The sequence below is a fragment of the Haliotis rufescens genome, unplaced genomic scaffold (assembly GCF_023055435.1).
Source record: "Haliotis rufescens isolate VD_foot unplaced genomic scaffold, xgHalRufe1.0.p SCAF_6, whole genome shotgun sequence".
In the NCBI taxonomy this organism is placed as follows: domain Eukaryota; kingdom Metazoa; phylum Mollusca; class Gastropoda; order Lepetellida; family Haliotidae; genus Haliotis; species Haliotis rufescens.
The window spans coordinates 20,492,334-20,504,443 of NW_025964334.1; the positions used below are offsets into that span (position 1 = coordinate 20,492,334).

Below are 12,110 nucleotides of genomic sequence, written 5' to 3' on the forward strand. Positions count from 1 at the left end.
GCAATGTTCCTGCGTTCCTACTTCAACTTTCCAACAGTCAACTTTCCCTTCATGTCGAGCAATATTCCAGCTGCTCCAGCCTTTGGTGTTTACATTTCACAACTATTGAGATACAGTCGAGCGTGCTCTTTCTACCAAGATTTCAAAGAGCGTCATACGACTCTTGCTCAGAAGTTGTTTGATCAAGGTTACAACATTCAAGGCCTCAGTAAAGCTTTACAAATTTGACGCATTAGTGACAAAAATCATGCCCAATGCAATTCCCTATTTTGACTTGTAGCATATGTTCCCCTGTCTTTTTAGGTGAAATATTGACTTGTCTTTGCATGTGTTTGTGACTGGTGCCACCGGTGGGGCAGCGTACGCTCATCTTTTCGCGAACACCTGGTATCATTACTGTTTGATAGTGATTTAAAACCACATGTTCATGATATAGTCGCAATCGTCAATCGACTCTGCTTAATGCAGAGATTTCTATTGGATATGGAAAGGGTCGTGTCGTGTATTCCAATCCAAGATTGACGGTGATTCTGTTTCTATTAACTTCATGGTCTTTCTGAAGATGTCTCATCTTTAATTTCAAACTTGAAGCCGCCTTGCATCCTTGTATAGGTCATTGTGACATGTCTTGTAATGTCATTCCTCATCACATAGACTATGTAATATATACATGTACTTTCAGAAATCACAATTATAGACGTCCATTCAAACTAATTGTGTATTTGGGTCAATGTATCAATGTATCAATGTATGTGTGTGGGTGTTGGTGTGGGTGTTGGTGTGGGTGTGGGTGTGGGTGTGGATGGGTGGATGGATGGATGGATGGATGGATTATCGATAAACATAATGATAGTTACGTTTGCCTATGTGTATATGTCGACTTTGAGATGACTAATAAAAGAATATATGATTCACTTCATTCAGTTGCATTGCGGTGTGACTGTTGCGGCTATCAAGGACCCTTTTACGTCCGCTTCGAGCAGTCGATATCTCAAGTTTTCGTGTATCAATCTCGGTAATTTAAAGCTTATGGAAATGATAAACAGATGATTCGCACGTACAATATTCATAACCTCACAATCCCAATGACAATGAATTAATGAGTAAACAAGGTCGCATTTAACAGTATACATACTATATCTTGCAACTCACCTGCACCAGGGGCGGTCGGGTAACCTAGTGGTTAAAGCGTTCGCTCGTCACGCCGAAGACCCGGGTTCGATTCCCGACATGGGTACAATGTGTGAAGCCCATTTCTGGTGTCCCCCGCCGTGATTTGGCTGGAATATTGCTAAAACGACATAAACCAAACTCACTCACTCACTCACTCACTCACCTGCAACAGCGTGGTACTGTCAGAAAAAGAATCGCTGCAGCATATGTAAATCGTACTCTTATCTGTGGTGGGGCGGTCGGGTAGCTTACAGGTTAAAGCGTTCGCTCGTCACGCCGAAGACCCGGGTTCGATTCCCGACATGGGTATCATGTGTGAAGCCCATTTCTAGTGTCACCCGCCATGACATTGCTGGAATATTGCTAAAAGCGGCGTAAAACCAAACTCACTCACTCACTCACTCACTCACTCACATGCACTAGCGTGGTACTGTCAGAAGAAGAATCGCTGCAGCAGCCTATTCCACTTGGTGGCCACCCATATTTATTCCAGGTGCATCATGCCATGTTAGAAGTAAAGACAAAAGCTTCAGCTTTCAACTGCATTTTAGAAGTGTGATCAATGATAGCATATTGTTTCCGTAGGCAGATGGAAACAGTCAATTGATGTCTGCATTCACATCGAAATCGAAATCAAGGGCTACCATTCCCCAGGATGTGATTCGCATACTCGTCTCTTCCATGGGCAGGAGATGTCAGGCCGCTCTCGAATCCAACGGCGGACATACCTGTTATAGATGGTAGCTGACCTTCACCTTGGACTTTTCCTATGTACCGATAACTGAGATGACTACAATCACCAAGTGTTCTCTCCACAACAGTTTGGCTCAAAACCTTGTACGGCTCCTCACTCAAATCTGGCTTTGCGTTTCTTTTTTTAAGAATATATATAATGCTTTATTGTATCTCTGAATCAGAAAATGTACAATTGTGTAATACAATTTCTTCTTTTCGAGCACTACGATGTGGTAACATCATCTAGGACTACTGACGTTGTACTACGTTAAAGTTTTCATTAGACCAGAACAGACGTTGAGTGGCAAAAGATCTTGTGTACATAAAGGAGTTTAAAGCACAAATATCTGGACCCCTGAACTCCTGAATTGGACTCCTATGCTTATACACCTGAAGAAATCCATTGTTTATATATATATATATATATATATATATATATATATATATATATATATATATATATATATATATATATATATAAGAATGCATGAAGGCGTTTAAGCTTTTAGCGTTTGAAGGCAGAAAGCCAAGGTGACGCAGGCCGCCGATTTTGGTGAATCCCACAAGGACTTTGTGTTGCTGACAACCAATAAGTGCACACGGAATGAATTTGGATTATTTCCCATACCCAGCCGAAGAGAAAATTGCCGCGCCTTGAAGAGTTCCATCTGACTTATAGTCCAACAGGAAGGCCTGATCAACAATAAATTACTTAAATTAAATGGGTGTTAAATTAAACAAAATTCAGATTTTGTTGGGTACAGGGTATTCATGGTCAAGTACCGTATTGATATTTCATACTCTTTTCTGGATTTCGAGTTCTTTTGCAACTCATCGTTCTCATTTGGAGTCAAACGGACTGTAGTTATATGTTGAAATACGCTTTGTATCTGTTTGTTACTCTGGTATAGTTATGCTTCCTAGAGTAATGCTTTACTAACGTACATTGCATTGTTTAGTCTGTTGAGTAAAGGGGCCACCAGTCGATTATATAAATTAGAAATTGACATAGTTTTAACAACATGGAGCTAAACAGTAGTATGCAATAGAGAATTCTCTGTGTGATGTATCATATATTTGTTTGATCAATGTGTATACATATGTGTTATCACTATAGTGGACCTGGATGAGATGAATACATTTACTTTTGCTTTAACTCTATATCTACCACCCATCCGCACTTCCCCAGTTGCCACCCATCACTCCCACTCCATCTTCTCCAACTAATCGCCCTCTCGCCCAATGTTCTAATTCCACTCCAACTCCCATCCATAACCATCTTCCCGATGCAAGGGCATTAACTGACTATAAAAGACCAGTTCCTACGTGGAACATAACTGACGCTCTCTCTCTCTCTCTCTCTCTCTCTCTCTCTCTCTCTCTCTCTCTCTCTCTCTCTCTCGTCAGCGTGTGTGCATGGTTCACTGCAAAAAGTGTGTGCATCCCAGTTTATGTGACAAGGACAAATAGGTCATTCCCAAACCCCAGGACACATCAGTGTGAACGTGACACACACACACACACTGGTCGCTTAAGAATAATCATACGGTGTATGAGTGGGGTATCCATGTTGAACTGGGGCGTGGTATCTCAGTGGGCGAGTGCTATAAAACTGGCATTAGCTCGATCTAGCATAAACAGACGCACGCACGCACACACATAAGCGTTTTCCATAGTATGCGAACCCTCAGATCGCGTACATCTCTCAGGGGGTATTCTTGTACTAAAATAGTTCCATGAGAAAGAACTAGTATATTAAAGGCAAACATATATAGAACGATATTCTTACTTATCATGCTATGATGTTAACAAGGGCAATCCTACAGCATCTCTCTTTTATAATTTCAAGATTCAAAGTGTACTGGAGGTTATTTGATTTCATGGTCTTTCTGAAGATGTCTAATCTTTAATTTCAAATTTGAATGACGCCTTACACCCGTGTATAGGTCATGGTGACATGTCTTGTAATGTCATTCCTCATCATACAGACTATGTAATATGTGTATGCTCAAGATTTGGGTGTTGCTAAACTTTTGTTCCTGTGTATACTTTCAAATTAAATGATGTCAGGTTATGTCTCTTCTATGTCCCTTCTATGACCAATCAAATCCCATCTCGCATATCACATGCATTTGCTTCAGACCCGTTTTATTACAATATATATCTTTATTATCGATCAGATTGAATTCACTGAAGGCCGCCATTTTGTATGATTTGTTTGTTTGTTGTTTATTGCCCTCTCTCTCACTCTCTCTCTCTCTCTCTTGTTTATTGCTGAGTGCGGCGTTAAACAACAAAAATCGAAGCCGTACTTTGCATGCTTTGGGAGCTAACATTTTCTAAAACTGTAAATATGGTGTGTTTCGATTCCGAGCGAAAATTCCTGTTGAAATTTGTACAGCTGACTTACCGAATTTCTTGTTTATAATCAAAACACGCTTAATTGGTGGCGTCGATCAGCCCGCCCATCGTCACTTTTTTCACATAAGAATTTTTACATTCTTTACATAAACCTAATGGTATATTGAGTTTATCTACATTTGTTCCTCTCAGTCGATGGCACGGGTGGCTCAGTCGTCTAAGGTGCCGCAACTCGCCGTGTAATGTGGCATCCCTTTGGCACGCCACAAACGTATGATATTGGCTTCGCATCACGGTTCGTCCCTATTTTGTTTCTAGGTTTTTCAGCATCACACCCGTGCTCCTGGATTTCACCAAAGTGGTAATCGTCGGAGACCTGCATCACTCCGGGTATTCCTTTGACCATAAGCTCTCATGCCTTGATATAACTGTAACACTGTTCAAAGCGGCGTTAAACCCTACTTACTCCCTGGGCCCTCTGTCGTGTTCCGTTCACCATTGACGACCTGAGCTTTGTTTGTTTGTTGTTTAACGCCGCAGTCAGCAATATTCGAGCTATAAGTCAGCGGTCTGTAAATAATCGAGTCTGGGCCAGACAATCCAGTGATTGATAACATGAGCATCGATCTTCGCAATTGGGATCGATGACATACATCAACCAAGTCAGCGAGTCTGACCACCCGATCCCGTTAGTCGCCTTTTACGGCAAGCATGGGTTGCTGAAGACCTATTCTACCCCGGATCTTCACGTGCCGTGGACCTTAGCAATAGCATATGCCGCACATATATCATGCTTTATTGTATCTCTGAATCAATATCTTTACATGGTTGTGTGCTCTGTGTGATACAATTTCTACATTTCGGACACAATGAGCACATGTTGTAGCATCATCTTGGACTACTAACGTTTTACATCGAACGAAGGGGAGATGAGGTAACCAGAAAATGTAGTGTAACTGTTGGCTGCAGACCCATGCAAATATGCAGTCCTTGCTGCTTCCACCCACACCTGGTCGCCAGTCTTCAGATGAAGGATAATGGAGTTCCCAGAACCCGTGTAACCAGTTGGTTGACAATAGGCGCTCGCCACTTTGTTGTGGTTGTGATGGAGCTGCAGGTATGCCTCTTTACCACTTTGAGAAATAGCATGGAAATGAAATGCGTACACTCCACTCTGGGGACAATAAAATATGCCCATGGTCCTGTTGTAGATGTTTCCAGTGTTGAGGAGGGTCTGCTCGTAGACAATGGCTTGTCCTTGAGCAAAGGTGACATCGCGCCTAAAGCCTGCTGAAAAGGCAAGCTGGTAGAAGCTCTCACCACCCACAGCTGAAAGAAATGTGTTCATTGTTACTTATAGTCATCCAACAGGTGAATAGTTTTAATTTGGTAAACCGCTTCAACAACGTCAAATATAAAAGAAAAAGACAATCGCTTCTGTCTTAAAAAAAACTAAATATTAATTATTTTTTTATATTCATGCGTCATTGTAATAGAAGAAGGCGTGTATACCGAAAATGATAAGCATGACCTGCTCTACCGGTATCACCCGCCATTCGCACAATTTGCATGAATGAGTGAGTTGGGTTTAACGCCGCTTTTAACATTATTCCAGTCCTATCACGGTGTTTCAGCTTAATGTGGGAGGAAAGCCCGATGTGATGCAGGTCTCAGACGTTTACCACATCGGTGAAACCCACGAGCACGGGTATGGTGCTGACAAACCTAGAAACATAGTCGTGGCCAACCGGGATTCGAATCCACAACGATAGGTTTCTGGCGTGCCCAAGGGACGCAACTCTGCACAGCGAATCGCGGCGCCTAAGACGACTTTGCCTCCGTGCCCCCCAATTTGCATTAAAAAAGGAAGTATGTATTGCCTGAAGTCGCACAACAGTACTCCTGCCATGCAACGGCGACCTGTAAACAAACCAGACAATCCAGTGATGGGTGAACCAGAAAATACATCTGCAGTGTACAAGTGCAGAGATCCTGCTGCTTATAAGTAAAGAAACACTTTTAATAAGTATGTTCCTTTTGCACTTGTAGCACAGGTAAATGCTACTGATCTTATGATGAAACGCGGGAACTTCAGTCCACTAGCACAAACATCAACCCCGTTTAAATAAAGTTTAAGTAAATATAAATTGTCAATGCCAGCGAATAATATAACAAGTTCACTGAAACAGATTCCATTTGGCGTACAGGGCAAACTAGTTGTGATAATTATATGAATGGACCACTGAAAATCTGTGAAGATCTTCTGACAACACGACTGTGTAACATATGCGCTGTCGATTTGAGGAGGGAGGGGACAGGAGTAATAATGTTTAAGTTCCCTTTGAACAATAAATATGATTCCAGCTTGTCAAAACTCCTTCATGCAGACACGATCTCTTGCCGCTCAACGGCCCTTTAGGTGTAAAACTTTAACGTTGTCATGTGCGACGCGCAACAGCAGTATTCGTGGCGTAATAATATCTATGACATAACAGTTAGTGACAATAGGGGGATGTGTAAATACATTATGGTGTGAGTGCACACATACACATTGAGCTTCATGGGGAGGTTTTGAAAATTATACTTTTTTCCATTGGGAAATATTTGGGATTGTTAAACAATTTATAAAATTGCTACTCCCGCATTCATCAATTTGTTTGCGTACATTTATACAACTTACATTTGGATCACGAACTGCTGTCTGTGTACATACCAGTTTGTCCAATATAATGCTCACCACATCCCGCACATGTTAAAACATATATAACACCTTTACTGCGGCAGTTCATGTTGTTTTTGACTGTAAATAATTTACATGTATCTTCGCAAAATTGTTATTTTCAGTCTTCAATTATTATTGGGCAATTTTCACATCGGGGTGTGTGACATTTTGTTAGTTGGTTGCTTTGTTTGTTTGTTGTTTAACGCCGCACTCAGCAATATTCCAGCTATATGACGGCGGTCGGTAAATAATCGAGTCTGGACCAGACAATCAAGTGATTAATATCATGAGCATCGATCCACGCAATTGGGATCGATGACATGCATCAACCAAGTCAGCGAGCCTGACCACCCGATCCCGTTAGTCGCCTTTTACGACAAGCATAGTCGCCTTTTACGGCAAGCATGGGTTGCTGAGGATCTATTCTACCCCTGAACTTCACGGGTCTGACATTTTGTTACACTGATGGTACTTTTGTAAGCATTTGGATGAGAATTTAGGCTGTTTAGTGCTTCGTATAAGTTACTCTTGAGTATAACATTATGACGCCACAGATACTGCTGCTGTGCGTCGCCTATGACTACGTTTACGTTTTCCCTAAACTGAAGAGCTGTTGAGCGGCGAAAGATCTTGTGTGCATAAAGTATTTTTGACAAGCACAGATATCTGGACTGTTTTTGTATATTAAATGCTTTTGCACCTGAAAAAAATCACTTGTTTATATAGCTTATACAAATGAAGATATATAGAGGTTATCAAGCAAGTGTGTTTGGGGATGGTAAATATCCTGCATTAGGAATACGTAGTGTTTATTCCTAATACAGGATATTTACCATCCCTAAACACACAAGCGTGATAACCTCTTCATCATATAATGTCATTCTTCAATTCTGTGCTTGAAAATCGCTTCCCCTCACTCACAAACATTACCTAAACATTACGAGTTTTCCTGGAATGCGCGCATTAATATTTATTACGTCACAGGGTAAGTGATGTGTAAGTGACAGTAGCCAATTTAGTTCCAACTAAAATCTGTTTCTTATACAGTGGCGAAGCAACATATCCGCCAAACGACAATTCTTTTTACTTGCCTTTCGCGGCAATCCATCGGTCCGTCCGCTAGAGTAGCTGCCCTTTGTCCAAGGGAAGCTACTCTAACCCTAGTCTATGAGACGTCACGGCCATGTTCAGACGTTGTTGACAGTCGGACTGTCTGTCATAACGTTAAGTGCAATCAGACGTACACACAGCGACAAAACGAAGCAAGGTAACAATTCAAACATGTTTCGGCCAAATCCAACTATTTTAATTTGTGGAAACGATTTCAAGCACAGATATGGCTACTGATCCCGCTTTGCTAGGAATTGTGCCCTCGCAAAATTGTTTCGAAATTTATATCTCCAAAGTTGCAGAAAAAAATGATAGAATTTTCCCTTTAGTTTATCCAGATTCCCGATGGTTAATTCTGACTCGATCGCCGAATGACAAGGGCGACGACATGTTTGTTTATAAACACTGAAAGTAGTCCCTACTTGACCTTTGATATTTGCATCTCTATGCGCATATAACCCCAACAAATATCGTTTTTATCCGTTGGCTTTATCCTGCCGAGAAACCTACCCTACCTAGAAAGCCAAGGTGATGCAGGCCGCCGATATTTTTGTGAATCCCACAAGGACTTTTTGGTGCTGACAACCAACAAGCGCAGTCGGAATGAATTTGGATTATTTCCCATACCCAGCCGAAGAGAAAAAGTCGCGCCTTCAAGAGTTCCATCTGACTTATAATCCAACAGAAAGGCCTGAGCGGCAATAAATTTCTTAAATTAAATGAAGTAGGGCGATTGGGTAACTGAATCATAATTGCATCAGGAAGGCTTGACGTACAGAATGTATTGTGAAAATAGATTGCTTTCTAGTCATGCAAAATTCCCTTCTCCACGCACTTTCCTTCGTCCAACCCCTGGGGCGGTCGGGTAGCCTAATGGTTAAAGCGTTCGCTCGTCACGCCGAAGACCCGAGTTCGATTCCCGACATGGGTACAATGTGTAAAGCCCATTTCTGGTGTCCCCCGCCTTGATATTCCTGGAATATTGCTTAAAGCGGCGTAAAACCATACTCACTCACTCACTCACTCACTCACTCACGTGAGAAGCACGGATTTGATACACGTGTTTGTCTGTACGGTGTGTGGGTCACAGTGAACCCTACTCTCCCAGTAATGTAACTACAGTAAACTACGGTTATAACAAACTTAACGGAATATATAAAGCAAATAGACGGGACCAAAAAAATAGTTCGTTATATCCGTCAGTTCGTTATAAGCGTGTTCGTTATAACCGTAGTTTTACTGTATAATGACACGCCGTGATACAACTGGAATACTATGCCAAACTGTTCCAGTTTCCCACAGATTATAGTAAAAAGTAACTCGTTGTAAGTTGGACATGCTGGATGTCCTGTAAGAATGTGTTGTGAAAATACATTTCACGGCTCATTTCAGAGAAGAAAACGTGTTTCGAAGCAATGACCATTCACTTCAACCCCTCTAGCCCAGAGGTTTAGATCAGCAAAGAAATTGTGAAATGATGTAACATTATACTTACCAACAAGGGTCACCAGCAAAATGAAGATAGAGCATCGAGTCATCTCTAGAGTGTTACCTACTGCTTCATACACTGGGGCTTATATTGAGTATGGGTGTCAAATGTCATTCAAGAATCTATAACCTTCAAAGTGGAAAATAGTGCACTTCACACTGTGTCGTTCACATCTCGGCTCCACGTTTCACAATCGCTGCAACATATGGCGAGTAAAGTAAACATGAGTATTCAGTTTTATTTAAAACACACGGTCGTATTGGGATACTCAAAAACAAGCCAGTCTAACTATTGTTCTATTGTTGTATCACGTGTCTGCGTATCACTAAAATAAGAATGTACACGACAGTTCTTCAAATTTCGAAATATCTGCCGAGCCTTAGATGTAGCAAGCCAGTGGAACTATTGTCATTATTGTGTTTTAATTGTTTGTGTCCCACTAATTTAATCATGCTCACGATCGTTTTTCAAATTAGGAAATATCTGCCAAAACTGAGATTACAATTCCTTACTTCCGATGTGAGGGACGATATTGTTATTTCTCACACTAGAAACAAAAATTAACATAGAAATAAAAAGGACTTTGTGTGTGTAGGAAAACCTGGATAAACTACACCTGAGTGTTTCTGATAAAAAATGGAAACTATATAAATATGCTGAATTCAGCATACGACTGACTCGTTTTTATGGGTTTTGTAATGTGAAGACAAACGTAATGCATTTCTTCAAGTATGAGTGAATGAATTAAATTTTAACTTCGCATCGGTGTCACCCGTCACATACCGTCGCTTCTTTATGTAAAATGTGTTTAATCGTTTTACGTAAATATTTATGTTTTACTTCTAATACATGCAACCAGAGGCAATATTTGTATCTTTAAAAGTCCGAAAACACTTCCGTATGTGACTGGTGCCACCGATGGGACAGGATACGCTCACCTTATCGTGAACACCTTGTATCATTACTATTTGATAGAGATTCATAAACACATGCTCATGATAAAGTCGGAATCGCACAATCGGCTCTGTTTTATGCAGAGACTTCTATTGGACATGCTAAGGGTTTTGTCGCTTTATAATCAGGATAAGAATATAGCATTTGCATCAGTGTGTACTTCTTGATGTCATCTGTATTGTAAAGGAATGTCATGGAGTTGTTTTGAAATGACAGTTCAATACGCATCGCACTGATAAACAGTCGTCGTGTAAATATTCAGCTTTGAAGCTCGTCACAACAACACCTAGTTCACTTCCTCACACGAAACTCGGTCAGTCACTCACATTAAACTACGTTTATAACGAACACGCTTATAACGAACTGATGGATATAACGAACTGTTTTTGGCCCCGTCCATTTTCTGTATATATGCTGTAAATGTGCTCATAACGAACTACGCTTATAACGAACTAAATTTAGTGGTCCCTTTGAGTTCGTTATAACCGTAGTTTACTGTATTCAGAAATCATCATCTGACGGGAAGGAGTGTAGTATTTTGTAAATACACGTCAACACGTTAGTGATGAAATATAAAATACAGCTTGGATGTAGCACATGTTACATAACAGTTCAAAAACATAGCACCCATAATAATTTGTTCACAGGTCCATAGAATATGAGATAGCATCAATTTCACCCTGCACACATTTAAACCACACGAATAGTTCACACGTATGTGACAAACCCATTACCACTTTATTGTTTTCGAACTTTACTGCGCAATACACACGTACGGTGCACGAAATAACCTGACAACGAAGCATACTATATTCCCCATCTGCTTTTTGTTCCTGCTTGTTAAAGGGCGTACGTTTTGTAAACGATTTTATAAATTTATAGAGCGGAAGGAGCGGAAGGTACTTCACTGCATAGAATTATCCTCACTTACCTATAATTCTTTTGACACATGATCACTTAGTTGATGAACAAGTAGTCCAATCTAATGCCAAGTTTAATATTCACGTGTTGGCAGGGGTCTTAGTTACTATATATGTTCATAGCACAGAATGAAGTTGGTAGAAGTTACATTATTTCAGTGGAATCAGTTGTTCTCTTTGTGTATATTTAAAATTCAACGTTTTCGTTCCATGTAACCATTTAAGATGTTGTGAAGTGGCAAACCCATGGACGGCTGTATTTTGTATGGCTGATCATGGATTCATTCACCATTTACGTTATTCATGTTTGTTTGTTTGTTGGTTAACACCAGTTATTCCAGTTATATGACGGTGGTCGGTATATAATCGACTCTTGACAAGACATTACATGATCATCGATCCCCGCAATTGGGATACGATGACATTCACCAACAAAGTCAGCGAGTCTGACACCCGATCCTGCTAGTCGCCTCTTTCGACTGGAATGGGTTGCTGAAGATCAATTCTAATCCGGATCTTATCAATATAAGTCATAGACATAGGTTGAGAGCAGCTGTAGTCCCTCATTTACATAAACAACAAGGGCTGGAGTTATATTATTTTATTACACCATTATGCCACGCAGTATCTGACAAAGTTCACTGTA

At 40.7% G+C, this 12,110-nt stretch overlaps 1 protein-coding gene across 1 annotated transcript; it reads right to left on the minus strand.

Moving 5' to 3' along the window:
• Positions 1-5,051: 5,051 nt before the first annotated feature.
• On the minus strand, positions 5,052-9,686 carry LOC124151337 (complement C1q-like protein 4). The gene is made up of 2 exons (XM_048386371.1): positions 9,597-9,686; positions 5,052-5,598 (listed from the first exon to the last, which is right to left on the minus strand). The coding sequence occupies exons 1-2, from the start codon at positions 9,637-9,639 to the stop codon at positions 5,171-5,173; spliced, it is 471 nt and encodes a 156-aa protein (XP_048242328.1). The 5' UTR covers positions 9,640-9,686; the 3' UTR covers positions 5,052-5,170.
• Between the last annotated feature and the right edge of the window lie 2,424 nt (positions 9,687-12,110).